The sequence below is a fragment of the Haemaphysalis longicornis genome, unplaced genomic scaffold, assembly GCF_048455015.1.
Source record: "Haemaphysalis longicornis isolate Haplotype H1 unplaced genomic scaffold, Haemaphysalis longicornis Haplotype H1 scaffold_147, whole genome shotgun sequence".
Classification (NCBI taxonomy): domain Eukaryota; kingdom Metazoa; phylum Arthropoda; class Arachnida; order Ixodida; family Ixodidae; genus Haemaphysalis; species Haemaphysalis longicornis.
Window position 1 is genome coordinate 36458 of NW_027526253.1, and position 24397 is coordinate 60854.

General features: G+C 49.8%; 2 protein-coding genes across 2 annotated transcripts in view; one reads left to right on the top strand and one right to left on the bottom strand.

Annotated features, from left to right (window-relative positions):
• LOC144165679 (protein CIP2A-like) overlaps positions 1 to 13572 on the bottom strand; it is a 41587-nt gene extending 28015 nt beyond the window's left edge. The window contains 2 exon segments of the mRNA XM_077695489.1: positions 11658 to 11783; positions 13562 to 13572. Coding sequence (XP_077551615.1) covers positions 11658 to 11783; positions 13562 to 13572 — 137 coding nt within the window.
• A 20-nt stretch (positions 13573 to 13592) lies between these two features.
• LOC144165680 (guanylate cyclase 32E-like) overlaps positions 13593 to 24397 on the top strand; it is a 64433-nt gene continuing 53628 nt past the window's right edge. Inside the window, exons 1-4 of the mRNA XM_077695490.1 lie at positions 13593 to 13596; positions 14577 to 14695; positions 21696 to 21893; positions 23368 to 23665. Of these exons, the coding sequence (XP_077551616.1) occupies positions 13593 to 13596; positions 14577 to 14695; positions 21696 to 21893; positions 23368 to 23665 (619 nt within the window). The remainder of the gene's footprint in view (positions 13597 to 14576; positions 14696 to 21695; positions 21894 to 23367; positions 23666 to 24397) is intronic.

The window sequence follows — 24397 nt, forward strand, 5'->3', positions numbered from 1 at the left end:
GGCTAGTATTTGTATACGGCATCCAATTACCGGCCTCACACGTCATCCGGCAGTTATAAGGTGAAGTGAGCAGGCATTAATTATTTTCGATACAGAGTGAAAGGCGTGTGGTAATCGTTTATAGGGGGGGGTCACAGATTCCAATCGTAATTAGTTGGCGAAGTGTCGCTTACAGCTCAATATGCAGAACCAAGAGTCATTCGAGGAGGGAAGGCCTGCAGTTGTTTGCGTGTGGGGTTGTTAATTAGGGGCAATCCCTTGATGCTGTCTTACTTAATGACTGCCCACGGGTCGCGACAGTCGTAATTGATTTGTTAAGGTTAATGCGGAAGTCGACTGCAGGTTAATTTGGTTTCGAAAGGAATGAGGCGCGTATGGCTTATTCTGTTTTAGATTTCTCAATGTTTAAAAAGCTCACAATACCTCCAAATGCCACCTATATTTCTCTTGATTGAAATGAGCGGGACGATTCTTCTTGCATTCGAAATGAAAAGAAAAAAAGCCGTTCCACTCAATGTGAAAGCTCTCGGAAGTGCAGAGCAGTGATTCCCCATAATGGGCTGCGGCGCCGTTATCCGCTCACTCTTCACTCTTACCACCCATCACGCCCTTCGCCGCCTTGTCTCAATCCACTGATCTCCACTTACTCTAGTGGAGATCAGTGTCTCAATCCTCTCCCGATGAATTAAACGGAGCCCTGATGAGTCCAACGCATTTCTAATTTCGCGCCTTCGCTGCAGCTCGCACGCCCCCTGCCCAAAACTGCGGCAGCGGGAGTTCTGTTCTTTTGGTTCTTTTCGTGCTTGCTTTTCGTCCCTCACGTGCTGTCGTTGCACTGCCACTTTTTTTTTTTCGTTTACTATCGTAAAACCAAACCAACGACCGTTCCCAACTAAATGAACGCGGGCGCTGCAGGCTATAGTATATTTTGTATCAAATGTACCTACAGTTTTTTTTTTGCGCTAAATAACGGGGAGATGTATGACAAGCGCCAGCAGTTTACGAGTTTCAAACAAACCGCTTGGCTTTCGAAACCTCTGGGTTACGCCGCGACGACAGCCGCTACGTCAGAACGCCTTAGGGCTCCATGGGTCCAGCGAGCGAGCTTCGACGAGAAGGCGAACCACTGAAGTGCCCTGCATTTAAAAAAAAAATCGCGCCATTTTGGCCCTGCGAAAGTTGATGGGGTGTGAACCTTTTCAGCACTCTACGTGGAGGTGACAGAGTTTGGACGAAAGCTAAGAGATGATGATACTTTTCTTGGTCGTTGCAGCGGTCATCCTGAAGAAAGACACAATTTCATGCACACACTTTTATTCTTTTATTTTGACTCTACTGGTCTTGAAAATTGTGCTATTAATGGCATCTAATCAACTGTCCAAATCATATCCGGCAAGCGATATGAGAACTTGGGGTCCGATAATCTCTTGAATGGTGTGCGACATTGGCGGTGACCGCGTTTTAATTACACGCGCAAACCGGGGCTTTCGTTTTCTAATGCGGCGCGCACTAATCAGGCGCTCGCTACGTCACACATTCAAGAATATCCGACGCGAGGTGGACTTTGCGTTTGCTTTGGAGATGCGCGTTTACTTTTGTCGCCGGCTGTTTCACTCCCATAGTTCAGAGGAGCGTTTCGGCTCCGACGCGAGCAGCGATACAGCAAGGTAAATATAAATGGTAGCGAAGGTTCGGGCAAAAAGCGGTTCAGAACCTATTGCCAGCGACATCACCATGGGGGCTTATGGGAGTGGCGATTGAAGCGCGACTAGGTGAGGAGGGAACAAACACTAGTAACAAAACACCAAGTTTTGTTCAACAATAAAACAACATTTATATTTTACGAACTATATTTATTTCTGAATCACATTTATTTAGGCACAGTGTATAAATAATTTATGAAAATGCTGTTCATTCTCAAAAACCTTTTTTGTAGCGCCCTCTGAAGAATGGCACATGTCATTGCTCTGTGATGCAGTCCTTGTAGTGATCGGAAAGGCGCTCCTAAAGTTCGTCTGCTAGGAAACGCCCCTCGCGTGTTTTGGTGGTGCGCATTTGCATTCGTTTTTCCTTGTTAATTTGGTGTGCACTTAATTTTTGCTGTGCGTGGAGTTGCGAGGTGCGTTGTATCGTCGGTGAACACGTGTAGTACCGTGCCCGGCAGGCACGGTGAACTACGGGACGATGCTGCCAACGGTTGGAGCGGAGCGCTTTCGTCGGTACCTACAGAAACGATGTGCTGTACAAGGTTGCAACAGCAACTCCCGTACACCTGGCGTTTTACTGCACCATTTTCCTCTCATTTCCACAGGTAACACGAAACTATTGTACTGTTAATATGTGCACGGGGGTTGTGTAAGGGGACGTGGTGGTGCTTCGAAAAAAATGGGTCTAAAGCTTTGTTATGTCACAGTTATCTCTTGATTTCACCTCAGGCTGGCTCAGAGCAAGTTGTGTCAATTACTCTAGGACTTCTCGGCGTAGTACCACTCGAATTTAAACGAGTAGCTTTAATTGTGTATCTCAGTGTCTTCTCTATTGCATTACAACGCTTGTAGTGCTCGTTGCTTCCCGCACTTGTATGCGCAAGCATTATTTCCATCGCAGTACTGTGTTGTGCTGCTCCGTGCTGCGCTGCTGCCAGATCTTTCCTGCTATGTGCTTTTACATACTGCCATCGCTTTCCTTTGCATTGATCCATTTTTCCTCTTTTTACTTATCTATTGCGACACTTGCCTAATAATGCAACCCGGAAATTGCAGGCGTAAATGCTGAGTGAACTTCTGTAGAAACCCTTGTCTACTTGATAAGACGCCGGGACAGCTGCAGTGTACTCGCTGCACTTTCGTGAATCGGCATTCCTGCGGCCCGGTTTTCTACGTCAAGATGCAGTGCCTAGTTCTTTTCTCTTGTTTCGAAGTAGTTCTGCTGTTGACGCTTTCATTGCTCATAATGCTATGTGTTACGGGTAAAGTCAATTTTTCGGCGCGTAAGGAAAATCATAATGCATGTAGTGCCCACGAACATTTTGTACTTATTGTATACGTGCTCATTTTGTGCAGTGTGGTAAATTTGATTTATGTTTATCCTGGAATAAAATTCAAATGTCTTGATTATAGCATGACTATGCGCTATTCCTTCTCTTAGAACAGAAGTACACAAACTGAGCAAGCATTATATAACCTTGATATACACTTAAGACACGCACGCAACCTGCGTATGTGCGACGCAATTAAACTTAGCGGTGGCGTAACAGAAATTGGTATCGGGGTAGGGAGTGGGCACGTTTTTTATACAAAATGGGGGGGGGGGGAGAGTGGTCAAGTGTCATTTCGGGCTTTGTATACCCCAAGGCAGGAAAAACATTCCGGTCGGGAAGGGGGGGGGGGAGCAGTGGAAGGCATGAATACAGAATAAAGGTTCAGAGAAGATGCAAGATGCTTTTATAAACACCGAGGCGAATCATACGACAGTATGATAAAGTACGTTTCTCTAGTCACGAGTATAAGCTGGCGTTGACTTGAAGCACACACGCCAAGGGCTCGCAAACTTGCGTCAGATGGCACTGACATGAGCCCTCAGCGATCAGTGTCCTGCTAGGGCTATTTTGAAGTCAAATTTTCCCGCTAATGCCACCAAAATGACGTCACTTTCTGACCGGATCTTGCGTCACATCCTGTTTATTTTTTGTTCCGCCGGAAGTGTTCCCTCCTCACACAGATGGCGCTAAGCCCCATGAGCAGCTTTAGAGCCGCCATTTTCTGAACGTATGGGCTTCTATGGAAGCTTCGCTACCAGTTATATTTACCTTGGATACAGTCTAGTCCACTTATAACAATATCCAAGTGCCAAGGAAATCCCATCGTTATAACCGATAATTGTTATAAGGGGGTTGCGAAATAAAAAGATGGAACAGAGCTCAAAATATTTTATTCGCATGCCAGGAAAGGGATACTACTACTAATTTGCGGAAAAGAAGCCACAGTCGGTCACCTTTGTTTGCCGCGTGTGAAGCTAGCGCAAATCTTTTCCAAGAGCATCTATAGGTGCTTCACCTTGCTGAGGTAAATGTCCTTGGCGGAAAGAAAGTCCCGAGGGACTATGTCACGCATTGGCCCACCTACGATGACACTACCTGAGTAGGCTTCATTAGGCGTCATTCGAGCGTCATTAGTAGGCGTCATTAGAGCCGTCACTGTGCACTTTTGGTGCACAATATCACCGGATTCAATCGTTATATCCGATATCGTGGCACTGGAGCATTGTAATAAGCGGTTTATTTTACCATCGAAAAAATACAAAAGTTGACGGTGCCATAGCCGTTCATCGTTATATCCGAAAAATTGTTATAAACGGTATCGTTATAAGTGGACTCGACTGTATTCATTTCCTGTGGCGATAAGATGACGGCTCTCCCACATTGCGTTTTCCCGCGCGCGCGGACGCCATAAAACCCTGGCTCCTAGAAGCTTTAGTTAAAAACGCAGTATGATGCTTGTTTGCCTGTTTCACATACCGTGGCCAACACATTGAATCCCAAATCCATGATTGATTGGACGAGGGTAGCGCTAATAATTGGCCTAAAGTTGTATTAATATGCCATCAAGTTCATTGCGAGCGGGCAATAAGCAGTTAGCTAAAGCTGCTATGGGGTCGCCGCATTAAATTGGCGGCCAGCTAAAGCACCTGGCGAAGCAGCGCGTAGCCAACTCAATGTTTTGAAGAAAAGTTCAGAAAAAAGTTTAGCCACCTTTGCAATAGACCTTTCCGGAAAGTTGCGCGCGCCCCCAAACGGCGGCCGCAAAGCAGCCTGGGAAGTGTGAGCGTCGCAGCAGCCGCCGCCGCTGCCGCACGGGCCGCTCTTCATGTAGCTCTACCGTGCCAAACCGTGCCGTGCGCGACAGCGCCTGCGGAGGCAGCATTTTTTGACGGTGCAGCTTCGGCGTTTAACACTGTGTGATGCATGCAGAACATCTGCTATCCTGGACAGCTGTTTTATTGACTGGCTTCTTTTTCAAACTTCAGCATTCTTACCACAGCCGGCATTTCTTCAAAAAACTGCTGCATTTTGGGGAGTTGCAGTGTGTATCCCATGGATTCATGCTACACTATGTCTGTATTTGTTTCAAGTACTGTTGCCAAAGAGGTGGCAAGTCTTATCGTGCAATCTTGAGCTCTTTTTCTGTTTTCGGCTGTGTGTAAATATGAAAAAAAGAAATGTTTATTCCAGTCGAAAAAAGACGAGACAGCTGGTATGATATCATTGCAATAAAAGACACGTACACTTTTATTCCGTTAGCAAAACTAACCAATACCGACTAAAAGGTAACACTTTTCAGAGGGCGCTAATACAAAACACGCATAGTTGACATTTTGCTTACTTATAGATTGAGAAGTGGTTTCTATAGGAAGTTGTTCAGGTAGCAACAAATTTTCCATATCTGGTCTGGCTTGTCAGCCATTGCATTTGGCAAATCATACCACATGTAGTATTTCCAAGTTCTTCACTTCTCGAATAACTCGCTCGACGTGTCTCCTCAGGTTGGCGATCTGCCATGTTCGTGCTTGCTCCGCTACTGTCAGTTGACGCCGACCATTTTACATGGGGGGGTATTTCACGCCAGGTTCACGGAGCTCATCTTCGATCAAGAATCCTGGGTCAGCTATGGCGAGCTGCCTCCTTTGTTTTCACACAGGAAGCACACCACACCTTAAAAGTGGGAAATAATTCCACAATGAGCGACCGAAAAGAAATAGTCGAAATGCTGAATTCACAACAGCAGAAACCCCGTTCCTCCAATGCCGCAGGAAATGGGCTGCAGGCAGTCGCTGTCGTTGGAGAAACCTCATCGTTATCTGCTGGAGCGAAAGCATTGCTTTATCGCCTTGTTACGCCCTTTGCGCTAAAATTTATTACAAAACGGGCGTTGATTACTCCGAGCTGACAGGAGTATCTCGACAGGGCTGCATATCGCTAGTTCATCTTGGATGCCTGGAAGCGGTACGGGCGCTTAGTAGGGCGGCGTTTCGTTCACTTCGCTGCAGCTATATAGGAAACAAAAAAAAACATAAAAAGCATAATTTACGTTATAATGCTGGGCTTAGTTGTCTTTACCGGACAAAACCTGTCGGTGAAGACCCGGTGTGAAAAAATGGTCGCATTCGGTCCATGTAACATTTGCGTCTGCTCGCGTTGAAATGGGGTCCACATATCCTGTGATGCTCGGAAGGCTACCACAAAGCGAAGCGGCCATCCCGACCCTGGCGATTTATCCCGCGAACACATTAATCCTATTTAATCTGATTGTCCTTCGGAAACTTGTGCAATGAAACATGCAAATCTCGTAGCGTATTGTTGTCTCAACCGAGCACACAGCATGTTTGTCCGCCTCCTGAAGCTTCCTTGGCGCCATATCGTCAGTAGCGTAAACTACAATCGCCAAGGCAGGTCGTAAACGAGTGTAGCTTTATACACGTGGAAATGCATCACGAATAACGTGTGCACACGATATGGGCTTCTTCGCTTTCCCACTTGGCTCTTCCCCCCCCCCGCCCCCGGGCTGCCGGAAGCAAGAGCTGGTGATTTGCATTTTTCTCGGGGAGCTCAAGTGTCCCATTTGTTTTCTATTTCCTCGCGTTGAGGAATTTCTCTTTTTCCGCGGGCCGCCTGAAGCGCGAAGACGCTTTTCAACTGTCAGCAGCTGGTTCCACTCTACAAGCTAGCAGACGACGGTGCTAGCAGACGACAAAAGGTCATCATGTGGTGCAGGCAGTTTCAGAAGGATGCGGAGTTTATTTATTATTTTGGGTTCTATGATTTAAAGATGCTTTCATTGATGCGAAACATAATTTTGAAAGCACAGCATTTCACTCTACTTAAACTTTGTCCTTTGACGGGCTCGCTCCGCGCACGCCGCGCGCGGCGCGATCACCCCGTCGCCGCTAGCACCGCGCGCGCACGCAGTTCCCATGGCGCCTTGCGCGGGCCCGCCAGGGGAAGGAGCGGCGCTGCAGTTTCTGGAAAGGTCTATTCGAGCGTTTCCAGATTGACGCTGCACTTGGTTTAAATAACCGGCCTTGACAACGTAACACGCGGATAGCATCGACGTTTAAAGGTATACAATGGGGCCTCAAACGCCGACCCGCCGACGCCCACGTAGAGAAAACGCGCATAAACAAAAAAAAAAAAAAAAACGAAAACAAAAAAAATTGGCGAAACAATTTTGGTCACGTGACTTTTGGTCTTGACGCCACGACTTCTGCGATCACGGGACAGAAAAAAAGAAAAAACTTTCTCTCTTTCTTTTTTTCACTCGCTCGCTCGCTCTGGACAATTAGTCACCTGACAAACTGTCACGTGACTTTTTGACGACGTCACGACCTTCGTGATCACGTGACAGGAGCAAGAGGGGGTGTAGGGGCGATCGTCTGTGAAATGAGGCTCACCCGTTGCCCGCGGTCGAGTTGAGAGGGAACGATTATGCGCGATTTCTCATCGCGCGTAGTTTCGTTAATTGTGAACGGATTTTCATAATTCTTGCGGGAGGAGATTTCTGGGACAATAGACTTTATCCCAAAATACATTACTAGTAGTCGATGGCAAGTGTTGCAGGGTCCCTTTAAGAGATGGCGCTTGGGTGGAAGAACTCCGTTTGTCCTCGATCAATGCTCCGTGCCGGTACGGACCGCCGTGGAGCACTGTGCACCGCGCCGGTTTTGGGGGCAACACCGGTGCGTGTTTATCGAGGACGCTACTGGATATTAAAGAAAATGTATGAAGCAGTGGGGAATTTACAGCCAGCTGCGCTGCGACTTCACACACCCTTTGTTTGGGCGAGTGCACCGACCTAAACCACCCCCGATAAACAAGACTGGGTGATTGTAGGGGGGCCTCTGGTCCCATTTGATGGAATATCTCTTGAATGCTAACGTACGTGCAATTAACGCACTTAACTGTGCTTACCGCTGGCCCATATTACGTCACTCCTACGCATATTGCGTCACCGTATACCGCAAATTTTGAGCGTTTCTCAATATTGTGCCTTTTCGGTAAAAAATAAAATTCCATTCGTGGACTGAAGCTCGACAAGTTACCAAAAACGATTTTTTTTTTCAACATGAACAAAGTTTTGTTTCGCCATTGCGCCCTTAAAAAGGTAATGAAGACAAAATGCAAGGGTTTTATTCTAAAGATTTCGTGTTTTGTAGTGCCCCCAGCACTTGTCCGGAAGCAAACGATGCCGTATTCACTGAAAAAATTAATCAAATTAGGTTAAAATTTTCATTCTCCCGACAAATCGTGTGTTATCGTCACGTCTGCCCTGATGTCATGATGGCGGGTATCCAAACAAGCTTCCAGTGCGTCATTAGGCTCTGCAGCCTTGCTTACAGTCATGAATCTCAGATGGCGCACCCGCCGCGGTGGCTCTAAGGTAATTTTAGGGACCTTAGGTGGCTCAGTGGCTAAGGCGTTGCGCTGCTGAGCACGAGGTCGCGGGTTCGATTCCCGGCCACGGCGGCCGCTTTTCTGATGGAGGCGAAAAGCAAAAACGCCCGTGTGTACGAGATTTCGGCGCACGATAAAGATCCCCAGGTGGTCAAAATTAATCCGGAGCCCTCCACTACGGCGCGCCTCATCGCCTACGTTGCATCGGCGCGTTAGACCCTACAAACAAATCAATCAGATGGCGCTACCATAGTCAGCCGAGACCGTTGTCCGCCGTTGCTTTGTTCGTGAATGGCTTGTTTTTGTCACGCGGTCGAAAGGCAATGGCTCAGTGGCTTAGGCGTTGTGCTGCTGAGCACGAGGACGCGGGTTCGATTCCCGGCCGCGGCGGCCGCTTTTCTGATGGAGGCGAAAAACAAAAAAATACCCGCACCTCCCCGAGGGTGATTGTGAGGATGCAGAGCATAACGGACTGACTGGCGCTGTTTGAAGGTGCGCCAGACAGTTCGTTGGCAGATTCGTTGGCGTCCATTCAGCACATCGAGACGGCGCTGCGCAAATCAACCGAAGAAGCAACTGATCCAGCGGCGCACGCACGGGGTATATAAAGCAACTGCCGTGGAAAGGAGGATGAGAGAGAGTCGCGCATGCGCGCTTATCGCACAGCTTGTGGATGAGACGCGGAGGGAAAGCGCGTAGCGCACAGACAGCGTGGAGAGGAGGAGGGGAGAGGAGGGTACGAGCGCGTGGTAGCAGCTGCCGTGGAGAGGAGGAGGAGAGAGAGGCGTGCATGCGCGCTATCACACAGCTGGCGGGGTGAAGACACGGAGGGAGAAGCGCGTCGGCGCACAGACGGCGCGGAGAGGAGAAGGGGAGAGGAGGGTACGAGCGTGCGTTATCGCACAGCTGGCGGGTGCGGACGGACGGCGCGCGCCGACGACGCGTGACAGGCCGCCGCTATAAGATGCTCTGCATCTAAAACGCCCGTGTGCGCGAGACTTCGGCGCACGCTAAAGGAGCCATGAAGAGAAAATGCAAGTTGGTTTTATTCGAACGATTTCGTGTTTTATAGTGCCCCCAGCGCTTGTCCGGATACAAACGGTGCTTTATTCACTGAGAAATTAAACAATTTAGGTTAAAATTTTGATTTTCCCGCTCAATCGTGCGTTTTCGTGGTCCCAAATGACATCACAGGAACCGACCGCTCTGCAGCCTAGAGTACCTTCATTCACGCATCCGCCGTACAGGGTAGAGACACGTATACGCTGGCGCCGCCATTTTCGGTTGCTCGCTCGCCGCCGAAGCAAGTCATTGTGTCAAAACCGCGCTAAAATTATCGCCGCAACGCGGTTTACTGAAGAAGTTTGAATCATATTGTCTGTTTCTGTTTCGCGTTGCTAGGTCTCGTGGGAAACGAAAAGAATAACGCGTTGAGCCCGTTGGCCCAATTGCGGCGGCACGGGACCGTTCAAAGGTTGTCTCCACCCTGTACAGCGGTGTTGGTTTGTTCCCGCGTTTCTTTACGTTCCGTAACCTAGATGGCGCCACCATACCGTGGCAAGCGTTTGGTTTGTTTTTGCCCGCATTTAAACCTGGCTTGTTTTTGTTCTGGGAGAAAATATTCGTTCCCTGAAACAGTGCTCGCTCGACAAATGGGGTCTCGTAAGACACCGTTGCTTGCGTCAATCGGCCAGTGTCGTCTGAGACAACCCCAAGCCCCGTAGTGCTGTGCAGCTAAACCAAGCATGCTGTGCGCAGTACGAACAGCAGAACGCATCAGCACTTCTATGTTTACATGTGCTTTCGTAACTTCCACTGTTTGTCCCATCATTCTTATTGCTTTGTAAAGAATGTGCCCTAAATTTAAGCGCAAATCGCTCGTTCGTCTAGTTTGTAAGCTCTACCTAATTTGCGTCTGCTTCTGCCAGCCTCCGCCAATCGCAGAGCTTGGCTCATGTGACATCATAGGTTCTGTTGCGGGAAATGAGCTGGTGGGTCGCATGACCATTCGCGTTTTTCCTAATTATGTAGCCTATTTGAGCGAAGTTTACGTTAAAAGTGGTGTCAGTATGATTCTAACGAGACAATCTTTTCAATGAACCAAACTTGTGTTTTCTCTTCGTGGCTCCTTTAAAGATCCCCAGGTGGTCAGAATTAATCCGGATCCCTCCACTACGGCGCGCCTCATCACCTGCGTTGCGTCGGCGCGTTAAACCCCACAATCAATCAATCAATATCAATCAATCAATCCGTCAATCAATCAATCAATCAATCAATCAATTTATTTTATGTTGATTTGCTTGGTTTTGCTATGCCTTGTAAGGGTGGCATGGCCTCGTCAGGCATTTATTCGCCTTTATTTAGCCTTGCCACCCGAGACAATACTTGTGTAAGAATTGTCTCGAATAAATACAACCAACATCAACTGGCCCGGATGTAATGTATACGCCTAAAACCGGATATGCAAGAGGCGCCGAATTCTGTCAAGTAGGAGCGGATTTTCACGGAAACCCACATGTTGGGGCCCATTGTTGAAGCGCGGGGAGAGATGAGAACAGGCCTTAGCAGTCCGCGATCGCCTACGTTTGTTCTTGCATTTGAGAGCTTATCGCGTACGTGCGTTCACCAGCACGACTTATTTACCGCGCAGCGGTGCGTAGGCATTACACTAGGCCGTTCGCATGTCTAGGCGCCATGTTTTAACACTCAGCGGCCGTGTCGTAACGGCCGTGTCGTAAAAATGCCGGCGTCGTCGGCGGCGTTGACCATGAGCGAAAAATCCCGTAGTGACACCATGCGGCGCCCAGTGAAACAACCGGGATCGTAAGGTGCTTCCTACCCATTTTTCCCCCAGACACCAATATTCGCCGAAGCGTAACGTGGCGTCTTTGTAGCCTTTGTAAATAAACATGCGTGTTACTACCGCGACCCAGCAGATGGCGTGCGAGTAGGAGCGGAAAGTTTTCACCGCTCGCGGGCGCACGCGTATAAGTAAAGGAGTGGTGTCTGGACCATCACGTGATTGTGTTACTCTCGAGAATGTCAAGCAAATGATAATGCGATGCGGATGGGGCCCGATAACGTGTTCCACGCTAAGGCTTAAGTGTGCTGTAGCTTTTATCTTTCAGAAACCGAGACTAATGGGCGTGTGAGGAGAGGTGCGGTCTTGTGGGAAGACATGGCGCTTACGAATCGGGGTGAGGTCTGGCACTGGCACATGCTCGGAGGCCAGCGGACGCAGCAGCGGCGGACCAGGAGGTTGGAACTGCGGAACAGGTACCGGGGCAGGAGGCGAGTACCGGGGAACAGGAGGTGCCGGTACTGGCGCTTGCCGACGCTGGATCGGGGAAAGCATGTCTAGGCGAAGAACTGCACACGCTGTTGGCTCGGATCAGGGCGGGCGCCTCACGTGACTCACCCCACCCTCACTTACTGCTTCGTCTTCTTCGCTTTGGGCACCGCACGGGCTCACGATATATGGCCAGTCCCCCTCGTCAGTCGTCTCAAAGGTCAACTCCCACGTGGGGACCCGGCAAGAAGACGCACTCAACTGTGGCCTAGCTGGTAACAAACCTCGACAACTAATATATTAGCGAATTTTGCAGTGCTAGAGAACTAACCATCACCATAAGAGAACAAAAGTGGAAGCATATTCCTCACCCAAAGATAGGAATCCCGCAGGGATCCGTATTGACTCCCACCCTGTTCAACCTGGTCTTGCTTAAGTGACACAGAGCGCTGACAACCATACCTGCCATAGGGCATACACTCTGCGCAGGCGGACCCTATGTTGCGAAGAGTTACCGACAGAAACAGAGGGCTCTTGGAGACGCCAGATATGCTTTATAGAGCTCAATCACGTCTCAGAGATTCATGCCCGAACCGCTCAAAAATTCGATATATCAATCCTCTAGGTGGATCAATCTTCGAGGTGGAGGGCCGAGTTCCATGAGGCCGACACGGCAAGGGCCGGACGGAAATTCGGACGTGAAGCGGACGGAGGGGGGGGGGGGTGCTTTATTTGTACAGGTGCAAGGAAAGTAAGTGATGACGTTACCTGGCTAAGTGTGAAGATGGACAACAATGCCAAGTGGAAGCGATCTTGCTTTGCTCCTGTCTAGCCCCATCTGAGGTTAAAATTGCCCTGTCAGCCTTCAGCTAGAAAGGAAGTGACTAGGGAAGGGGGGTTCTGACGTCGTTCCAGGGGCCTCGTAGTACTTCCCCGCGGGACGCAGGTCGACGACCCCTGCTATACACAAATCTAAACGAGCAAGAGAACAAGCCCAACATACTATGAAAATAGGCATCCCAGCACTCAATTAATTTTGGATACGGCAACAGTATACAAAGAAGAAGAGATCATTGCCACTCGTCGATATTATAGAATATACTGCTTCAGGAATTCCCACAGCGCCCTATAGGAGGCAGTGAGATACGCAATCATGAAGCATAAACACGGCATTGCAGTGTCGAGCTTGCCCGGGTATTCGACAACGTGGACAAAGAGTGACATGCCTCCACACTCAGAATAAGACGTTCACACTACGCAAAGAAATTAGTCGGGTACACAAACTAGAAGCACGTGTTTAACGACGCTGATGTACGAAACAACAACAAAACTAAAGCCGTTGCACTTAACGTGAAGGCTGTCGGAAGTGCAGAGCAGTGATTCGCGGTAACGGGCTGTGATTTATCCGCTCACTGCTACCACCCATCACGCCCTTCACCTCCCTGTCTCACTCCTCTCGATGAATTGAACAGAGGTTTGCCTAATGCAATTCAAATTTCCCGCCTTCCCAGCGCTCGTGCTTCCCTGCCTGGAACAGCGCGAGCGGGATCTCGCACGTGCCGGCGCCTTAGTGCGAAGTTTGGAACGTGTCGTTCTTGGCGGCCACTTTTTTCGCTTACTATCGTAAAGACCAACCCAACGGGGGTTCCTAACTAAATGGACGTGGAGGCTGCTGGTTATACGCACAGATTTTGCCTCAAATGTACCTGTAGTTTTCTTTGCGCTTAACAGCCGGAAGATGTATGACAAGCACTAGCGGTTCAGGAGTTTCGAACTGTTATGACTTACCTTATTAAACGGGCTCGTGCACAGAAACCTTCCCGTACCACCGAGGCATAACGGGTAACTGTTACAACTATGGGTAACTGTTATGACTATATAAACCGCTTGGTTTTCGAAGCCTCTTTGTTACGCCGTTACGGTACGCCGTGGGGCTGGGCCCGTTGTCTCGCTGCGCCGCCTGATTCCGGCAGTCGCGTGACACTGTGACAGCGAGCTAAGACAAGGCGAGCACCTTAAGTGCTTCGCACTTAATACTCCCGTAGCTTACCTTCGCAGGGCAGAAGCAGAGGCGACAGGGCAGAAAATCTGTCCTGCAGAAAGACAAACCCATGAAGACCGCACAGATATTAAGCCGGCTAGATTATCTGTAACATGAGAAGTTTCTCTCTCTCTCTCTCTCTCTCTCTCTCTCTCTCTCTCTCTCTCTCTCTCTCTCTCTCGTTCCTTCATCATTTTCTCCGCTACCGTCGCAGGCGTGAAAATAGGCCTCATCCAGTCAACGACCCGACAGACCCAGCGGGAAGCACAATGCGACGCCCGCATTCGTTTAGAACAACCTCCCGCATGCGACCGTTCACGGAAGCAGGTTTTCGTCAACGTATGCGAGCATAGTCGTTCGGGTGGCAACGCCGCATCTGTGTTCGTCCGCGTTAGAATGCAAGTCTCCCTTGTCATTGCGTCATCCAACTCCAGGCCCGTCGATAAGGGGGTACACGTTCCACTATTGTTCGTACTTGCGCACTGAGTAGTGACCGGCGTTCAGTCTGCAGCGAGCTTGCAAACGCCACGCCTATCCACGCAAAAGCAGTTCCAGGACGCCCGCATTCTACAACAGAGATCGGCCATAAACACCGAGTGCGAGCTTTTCCGCACTCTGGAAGGCGCTAAGCGGAATAGCGGGACTGACAGGACAACTTAAAACGAGCGGAACTCCCTTCTGGTCACAGCCCTTGATTCGTGGTGCGCTCAAGCGAAGTTCCCTGAGCTTGCAAAAGATGCTGCAATTAGCATTCGCCGCCATAACCGTCGTGGTTTTCTGCCAGCGTTCTGACCCGGCAGTCGGCTACGAAACCGTGACCCTTGGCTACCTGACGGGCTCCCAGCGTCTTCCGGGTGACCGGAGCTACCGGCGGCCAGGACTGGCGCTCTCCGGAGCCTTGACGCTCGCTGTCGATCAGGTGACTCATTCATGATGCGTTGGTACATTATAAGACAGTTTGTGGTTCAGCTCGAAGGGCGGTAGCGTCTTCAGTCAGCACGGCTTTGCGGATGTCCTCTCAGTAGCTCTTGGCGTACGAAAACTCAAATTTAGGGCTAACGTGTCGGATATTGTATAGAAGTAAAACGTTTATCAATGCAATAAAAATATCGGCTGATGCCCTGCAATGAATGGAGAGGAATAGGAAATGTAATTAGGAGTGGGGTGTAGTAGCGGAGGAAGGGTTATGGTAAGAGTGTCGAGTACAGACGACGTAGGCTATTATGAGGCGCTGTGGTAGAAATGTGTGGATTTATTTCAAGAATCTAGGTTTAAGCGTGAGAATGGTGAACAGGACCTTCTTTCGGAATTTAGATTTTCTTTTATCATAGAAGATGATCTACATCTGCATCCAAGCAAACATTTGTCCTTGTATCCTTGCTTGCCCATTGTCACCACTGTACCTATCATCGCCATCGTGCGTCACGGCCCATCATTATCATCCTCATGATCGGCTGTGCAGGCGGCCATCATTGACCGGACTAAGCGTAGGCCGGGGGTGTGGAAAAAGTGGACCATAGCTTATGTGGGAAATGCTGTAGGGGTGTGGGTAGGTGCTGAACTGTAATCATCCAACTGTGGCACTCACGGGTTTTCCAGGAGTATAGCCAGCCCGCTACGAATATGTACAGTAAAGCCCGCTTATATCGAACAGCGAGAGGATTGTAAAATAGTTCGATATAGCAAAAATTCGATGTAGAATGTGAAGCAAAAAAAAAACTTATATGAAAGCAATCTTGCCGACCGAGTCACGAGCTAACTCTCAGCTCTTAGCACACTGCAGTTCACTATTGATACGACACTTTCTCGGAAAGAAAACAATAATTCATTGGGGGGAAGCACTGCGTGAGTGTAGCCTGCTTCTTGTAGCGCAACGCGTTTCTGGGGACTGCTTGCTCCACGGTATCTAAACAGTCGACAAGAACAAGACCGCTTCCCTCAATGGCACTGCAGTATCGCCGTAGCACGGCCACGGCAGCGACGGCTTCGCTCGTGCTCAGAAGCGGTACGGGGTCGTCGGCGTCTTCGACAGAGCGAAGACAAGCATGGATACAAGCGAATAACGGCGAATCCAGTGAACCGAGCAAGTGGGCGCAGTGAGTGGCGCGGACTTGAAGTTTGGTGACACCGCAGCCCGCAGCGCCCGATGTGGCGCTTTCGGCTCCAACAGCATGCATGCGTGGAGCTGGTCCACTGTCCCACGGTCGGTTTGGACCAACACCCTCTCAATTTTAGAGAGGGTGTTGGTTTGGACGCGCCCGATAAAAATAAGATCAATGCGACAATTAGAACAGCCTATAAAACAGCACTCGGCCTCCCCATCTACACAGCTAATCAAAAGCTGTACGATCTCGGAGTGTGCAACACATTCGAATAAATAAGGGATGCAGTGCTCGCTAACCAATAAGAACGACTACTCAAAACTCGCACAGGCCGAGCAATCCTATTCAACATTGGCTCTCCGGCAGAAAAAGAATTCTTGAATAGAACGATAGAGCTATCACCAGACCAAAGGAAGGGAATAAAAACCTTACCTATACCCAAACACATGCACAAAACCTTCAACAAGGAAAGGAGAATAGCAAGAACTAATTGTCTAAGTAAAAAGTTCGGAAATCATGTAAACACTGTCTACACTGACGCAAGTAAGGGGCCACACGGCTCTTCCATTGCAGCAGTTGTCGACTTCAAAGGCTCCCCCATAGACTACGCCACCCTTAGAGAACAGGACACTGATGAAGCCGAAACCAGTGCTGTTCTGATGGCTATCAGATGGGGAAAAGCAAATAACGGGAGCTTAAACATCATCACGGACTCGACAAGAGCCATGCACTTCCGGAGTAATACCCATTGGCTCTAAACATATCATCCCAGGGGAGCTGAACCGTGTATCAACATTACATGGTGCCCTGCGCACGAAGGCTTGGAAGGAAACGAAAGCGCTGACTCGCTTGCGATAAGTCTTACCAACCGCAGCGACGAGGACCACTCCTACGCCCTTCCAGCATACGAATCCTACGGAGAACGTCTTAAAGGGACCCTGCAACACTTGCCATCGACTACTAGTAATGTATTTTGGGATAAAGTCTATTGTCCCAGAAATCTCCTCCCGCAAGAATTATGAAAATCCGTTCACAATTAACGAAACTACGCGCGATGAGAAATCGCGCATAATCGTTCCCTCTCAACTCGACCGCGGGCAACGCGACGAAAGCTGCGCGCTCTCCCCCGGAGAGGGGGGCGGCTCGCGGCGTTCTCATCGGCGGCCTTCGATATATCACATGCCGGGTAGTTTTCTCCTTTTCTCCGCAACGCGGAGGGGCCTATTTCCGGTCTGGTGCCACAAAAAAGCAGGCATGGGTGCCTGCTCGCAAGTGCGCGCTCGGGCTCGCAGGGCGTTTTTGAAGCAATAAACGTTTGTAGTCGAGTGGTCCCGTTGAAAGGGAAGTATTGAGCTGATCACTCAAACTCCGCGCGCACTCAAAACACAAAAGAAACGGCAAAACTGTGCCTACAGGTTCAGGCATAGAAGAGGTTCGTACACAGCGATGACGACGACGGAAATGGGAGAATCTAGCCGCGAAGTTGACCAGTGACAGGCGATCGGGCAGCCATGGCCTATGTGACGTCCCTCAGGCCATGCATAATGAGGACAACTGAAGAGAGAGCGGTTTGTTTTTCCGCGTCTTTCACGGCGATTTGCGCGCTCACCGCTTCACGTGCACGTGTAATATTTGGCTCAGGTATTCCTGGCAGTGTAATCTAAACGTTGCGCAGGTTTACTTGCACTGCTCAAAGAGTGTTGCAGGGTCCCTTTAAAAGAAAGAGACTTGAAAGGAGGACGCTACCCGCTCCTCACATGGCACTAAACGTCCACGATGCACAAACACTGAGAAGAATACAAACTAACACATTCCCGCCACAAATCAAGGCTGGCGCTTATGTTCCCAGACAGATTTAGTGAGGACTGTGATCAATGCAATGAAAAAGCCATCCTTTTCCACACCATATGGAATTGCCCAGTTATATGGCAAACAGAGAACAATACACCTCATTCGCTAGAAACGTGGGAGGCGACTCTGGCCAGCGAGGCCTTGGAAGACCAGCGCCAGCTGATCGACAGGGCCTGGGCCGGGGCACAAGCTTCTGGGGCCCTGGAAAGAGGACTCCACCCAAGTTTCTCACTTTAATCCCTTCCCCTACCTCAATAAAGTTTTACTGAACTGAACTGGACGCGCCCGAGCTCGCGTGGGAGTCGCAAGCGACACCTGCGCCACCGCTGCGCGCCGATGTATTGCGGGAAAGCCTGCCGCATGTCTAAGGAGAGCGAAAAATTCCGCGCTGGAGAGTTCGATATATCCACTGTGAGCAAAATCGCGTTCTATATAAAAAGTTTTAAATGCATGTAATTTTTACCAGAATTATACAAGGGTTCTGTATAGGCAATTATTCGATATATCCGTGTTCAATATAAGCGGGCTTTACTGTATAGCTGCAAATCTAATCCAATCCAATCCTCATGAGAAGTTAAAACCGACAGCAGTGTGGAACCACTTGACGCCTCTCGGGAACAGCGGTAATCGTCCCCCTAGAAGACAAGAATGCCTGTAATAATCATCATCATCAACAACTAGAGCCTACTTAGGACCACTGCAGGACAAAGGCATCTCCCACTGACCTCCGCCCGCTCCTGTCCTGCTTTGCCCGAGTACATTCCTTGCCTCCGAATTTTCTTGTCTCGTCCCTCCATAGCGCAGCACCGAATTAATGTTCTTCCCCTTCCACTACACCCATCTCTCGGTTGCCACTTTGTTACCCCGGTGGTACGTACACCGATTGTCATTTCGTCTCACTACACGGCTAGCCCACGACCATTTATTTTTTAAATGCAGAGCATTTCTTTAACTCACGATGTCACCCGGCGTTGTCGGCGTGCCTCGGCGTTCGCAACAGCCGTTCCAGGTGCGCCCTCTCCCCCAATCCTCTCCCGCATCATGCTACCCTCCTCGCTCTCAACAACAGGTCCGCACCCCTCCCCCTACACTATATAAAAAATAATACTTACCGGCGCCTGGTTTCGATCCCACGACCCTGCGGGCGGAACGCAAGGTACATGGTGCTCTACCCACTGCGCCAAAAAGCCGACACAGAATGGAAGGCTACGAACGCGCCTTATATCCTTGACTCATTCAAACTACGTCAAGAAGCTGCTGATACAACGCATTCACTACCACCAACTCCCCAAACACAAACGTTAACGCAATACACCCACCTCCTATGCGCATTTATTCGGGTCCCCCTCGCGGGGAGATGGGCCCTTTTCTTCACTTGAACTATGGTACCTCCCACTCGAGTTTGGTCCCTGATCCAGGAAACTCTTTTTCTGTCTCTAAGTGTTACTCCGATCATCAGTCGTTCCATGGCCCGTTGAGCCGACATAAGTTTGCTTTCTAGTTGTTTAGTAAGGCGCCAAGTTTCAGCTCCGTATGTCATAACCGGCAGGATGCATTGGTTGTATTGCTCGTATTCACTGGCCAGGCGCGCATGCAGGCAACCGTGTGAGTGCGCCGTCACTCGTTACGTCGGGCTCCACAGGATGGCGCCACTTGTCCGTGCTAAGCACATGACTGTGTTGCACTCTACCTCGCCGAACGCAAAGTGTTGCCTCGAGTCCAATGTGAGTGCGCTTAATAACATCTCTGTTGACGCCACCGTTGAGAATCGGGTTGAAACGGAGCAGACGACGCACGCCGGTGCTTTTTTTCTTCGGCGTGCGGGCGCAGTAGCCAAAGCCGCGCCATTTCCTCCGTGGCGCATCGGCCATGTCTGGGGCCGCTTCCAGTGTTGCCAAGCGAATAAATTGACGACTAAACTTTTAAGCGAATACCACCTATATTCTCCTTCTGAGCGATAGACGTAGGTTACTTCTCATTATGCGGGAGTGTTTGCCGAAAGGGCCCCAGCCCGTGCCTATTCTGCGCCGAATTTCCCTCTCGTGGTTGGGGTAAGCTGTGATAACCTGGCCGAGATATATATACTCTTCTACGTGTTCTAGCGTTTCGTTACGCAGACTGAAGAGGGCGCTTGGGGAATGCTTATTTATCATGACTTTAGATTTATTCATATTAATCTTTAGTCCCACGGCTCTGCTCTCTGATTGTAGTTCTTGAAGCATTTATTGTAGGTGTTCCGTAGACCCACTTATCAGGACTGTGTCATCTGCAAATCTCAAATGGCTCAAGTATTCCCCGTTTATCTGTGATCCTATGTTTTCCCACTCAAGCTTTTCCTACCCCTCAATGTTGCCCCTGCGTGTCATCCAGCAGGATTAAGATTAGAATCCCTCTCCCAAAGAGAGAGAGACAATGACGCCTCTTCCTATATGTACGTGAGAAACAGATTTTGTGCGGTCATCATGTCTTATCACATTCCCTGACCGTCTGCTCCGAGAAAGGAATTAATCCTGAATTTGTTGTTAGGTGGACGCAAAGCGGGATATGGCCAAAGTAAATGGTGTAGGTCGGCTCAGGCATCGCTGCGATAGCAATTAGGGAAACCAGGGTTCGTAAAAGAACCTCGAAACAAAAGTCACTGACAGGACAAAGGCAAGAGTTACGGCCACCAGTACGCAAATCACCCGCAGCGTAACCTGCTCGGCATGGGTAAGACCAGTGGGGAGGTTTACAGCACACGGGGGAACATGTGCGCAGCGCCGGAGGTGTTTCTTTCATTCATTCATTCATTCATGCATTCATTCATTCATTCATTCATTCATTTATTCGTTCATTCAACCTTATTCAGACAGAATGGTTCTTGGGTAGAGATGCAACACACAGATATACTCTTCCTGACAGATGTACTTTGCTTTTCCTTTCATCGTTCGTCCTTACATGCAGAACTTTTTTTTTCACGCTATAAAAGTGTTTGACTTCCATTTAAATACTTCTCCATCGTTACTATGTTAGTACACGATGGAAAGTTACGGATGAGAGCACGTAAGTTATGTTACGGTTCTGCACAAACCCTGTGTTCCAGTAGAATCTAGCATGCCCCTGTAAAGGGTGCACCGCCGCATAAAGACCAATACTGCGGGGAAACTTACCAACAGAAAATTTTTTTTTTGCTGCGTTTCTTGAGAACATCAAATTCCCTGCCGAAGTGAAACAGGTCGACGTCGCTCGTAGCGTCCGCTCCTCCAGCGGTGCAGCGTTTCGCTTGACTGCTTGTTCACGTGTCGTGCTAATCATTGGGGGATTGGCACGACAGCCTGCTACAGACTCAGCAGACTCAGCCTACTACAGCCGTTCCAGCAGCTCGTTTGGCTTTGATACAAGGCAGTTAACAACCTGATTGATTGATTGATTGATTGATTGATTGATTGATTGATTGATTGATTGATTGATTGATTGATTGATTGTAGCGTTAATGCGCCGACGCAACGCAGGCGATGAGGCGCGCCGTAGTGAAGGGCTCCGGATTAATTTTGACCACCTGGGGATCTTTAACGTGTGCCGGAATCTCGTAAACACGGGCGTTTTCGCTTTTCGCCTCCATCAGAAAAGCGGCCGCCGCGGCCGGGACAACCCGCGTCCTTGTATTATTGTAATCCACACTTGTATTATTGTGCGCTCCTGCGTACGCGCCTCCACACTTACAAGTGAGAAGTAAAAGAAAGCGTCAGTAGTCGAATTCAGACCAGCACAGTCCGGAAACGGAAAGACTACCTCGGCACTGCGCAGCTTTTACTGAGAAGGCGTCTTCAAAATTCAATTTCGGGCAGTTTAGCGCGCCGGAGCTACACGTGGACTAGGGCAGGCTTTCGCCTTGGGAGCATGTAAGCAGACTGAAGTGCCCCGAGAAATAGTTCTGGCATAACAGGAGCATCAGGATGAACGGAGCAGAGTGGGCGACGGGCGCAGGTGAACCTGAGGGCCCCCCTGATCGGCGGCCTTCGGCTGAACGTGACCGTGGCCGAGACGTACGGACGCGAGCGCCACAGCGTGCTGCAGACGGCTCGCCTGTGGCGCGACAACGTGTCGGCCTTCATCGGGCCGCAGGAGACGTGCATCCACGAAGCGTTCCTGGCGGCGGCCGTCAACCTGCCCATGGTGTCCTACGTGAGTGCTACGTGCGCAGTTAACCGGGTCAGGCCCATACCGGTTTGTTGAAGCAATGTTGCCGCAAGGACGGGAGGAACTGGTAGAAAGAAGAGGTGAGCGAAGATCCCAAGTGTTCTGCGAATCACTGAGACAGCTAGAGCTTCTTTAAAAAAAAACTGTGGATGATTACTCTGTCATAGGAATCGGTAAAACACGAAAGTGAAATGCGCTGCGAACTCTGCAGCTGAGCATGATTTGCGGGTCGGTGGCTGTCTTGTGGGTGTGCTTGGCGAGCGACGTCCTGCAGGCGGGTCGCTTCGGCAAAGGCGTACTGGAGTCATCTTGGTGTATCCCGGCATAAAACACTTTCGTGTTAAAATATAAAACCCGAAAACGAACAACCCTAAGTATAACGCATTCTTTGGTACTATACTAAAGGTTGCTTTCCCGCAAGAAGACCCTGTATGCAGGGGTGTACCCTTTACAGGCCGCTTGCTTCGTTGTACTGGCGTTACTTTCGTCACGGATATGACGCCAGTGAAATCTTCGTGGATCCCGGAATAAAACACTTTCGTGTTAAAATAATGTATTTTGGGATAATGGCTTTTCCTATAACATCGTTCTAGAAGCAGCTAGCCCAGTTTGATACGAGGGGCGGAGATTTAGCTTTAATACCGGGAGGAAGGGTGGGGGAGGGCCTTTCTTCTGTTTACCCCTTCCCCCCTTCTGTCTTTTTATACGACCGTTCACATCTTCTCCTTAACTCCAACGGATCCATGACCAATTATTTATGGGGACGAGAAGTGCGCGAAGTGCAGGTGCCATAAGAAGTAATTGGAACACGGGAGCTATATCCGAAGTACATAGGGGCGCCCTGTAGCCGCACCGGCGGAAAATTAAAGGACGAGAACACGCATGCCGCCTGCCCAGGGCGATAGCCCATCCACATACTTTAAAAGACTTCTTTTAACCTGGCTTCGAGCATTGTTCACAACATACTGATCTCAACGATGGCGCTGATGGCATACATACCCCAAAATATTTGAAAGGAAAACAGCCACTGTAGATTCGTTGACAGGGCGCGGCTTCTCCGGCAGCTCACGTGCACTGGAGGTGTGCCAAAGACGCTGCCATATGTGTCTCAGCTTTTAGCGTCATCGCCGAGACCATTATGCTATGAACAACGCCGGAAGCCACGTCAAAAGAAGCGTTTTAAGAGATATGGATGGGCTATCGCCCTCGACAGGCGCGCATGCGTGTTCTAGCCTTTTCGTTTTCCGATGGTGCAGCTACACGGCACTGCTATGCGGTTCGGCACAGCTCCCGTGTTCGAATCACTTCTGACGGCACCTGTACTTCTTGCTCTCCTCCAGGTTAAAGTATACTCCGAAAATTACAGTGCCGCGAGTTTTTCTGAATTTGATGATCGATTGGTTGATTGGTTACCAACGTCCCCCAGATGACCCTGGCACGATTTGTCGCCTTTCCGCAGTTCTGCCTGGACCGGGAGACATCGGACAAGCAGCGCTTCCCCACGTTCGCGCGAACACGTCCACCTGAAACGCACATCGCGAAGTCGGTTGCGGCTCTCCTCTCCTCTTTCGGGTGGAGGCAGGTGGCGCTGTTTTACGCCGCGCGGCTCAGACACGTGGCCGCCAGCGTGACGTCAACGCTGAAGTCGCACGGGGTCCGTCTGCGATACGTGAGCTCCTGGAACGAGACCTTCCACTACGGCTACGGACCGAGCCCGTTCGAGGCGATGCTGGGAGAGGTCGCGTCGAGGGCGAGGGGTAGGTGCATCCAACTAGCGGCGAAATGAGCCACTGACTATCGACAGCGATTCATCATCAGCAGCAGTAGCATCATAATCCTGTTCGTGTCCTACGCAGCACAAAGACATCTCCCACAAACAACAATTTCTGATCCCCTTCTTCGGCAGCCATTTTTTTAACTCGGGTGAGCCGTATGTCGGTTCTTCCAATTGTGCAACATACACCAACTGCATTTCTTTTGCTTTGATTGATTGTAGGGTTTAACGCGCCGACGCAACGCAGGCGATGATGGGCGCCGTAGTGGAGGGCTCCGGTTTAATTTTGACCACCCGGGGATCTTTAACGTGCGCCGAAATCTCGTACACACAGGCGTTTTTGCTTTTCGCCTCCATCAGGAAAGCGGCCGCCGCGGCCGGGAATCGAACCCGCGACCTCGTGCTCAGCAGCACAACGCCTTAGCCACTGAGCTACCGCGGCGGGTTCTTTTGTTTTATTTCAAGCTGCGATATTCTAGACGATTCCGGGACGCTCGCTTCCTGTCCCTAAGCTTTACTCCTTATCCCCCTCCTTCGTGCGCAAATTATTCTCTCCGATTTCAGTACAATTTCTTACTTTGGCTTAAGTTGGCTGCCAGTGGACAATGACTACGCGCACAACGTTAGGAGTTCAGGCTCCTTTGCTCGCTCACTGGCTGACGTTCTTTCGTGCAGACGTACTCAGTTTGAAGGTTCGTGTTGTCATTGCGTGTGC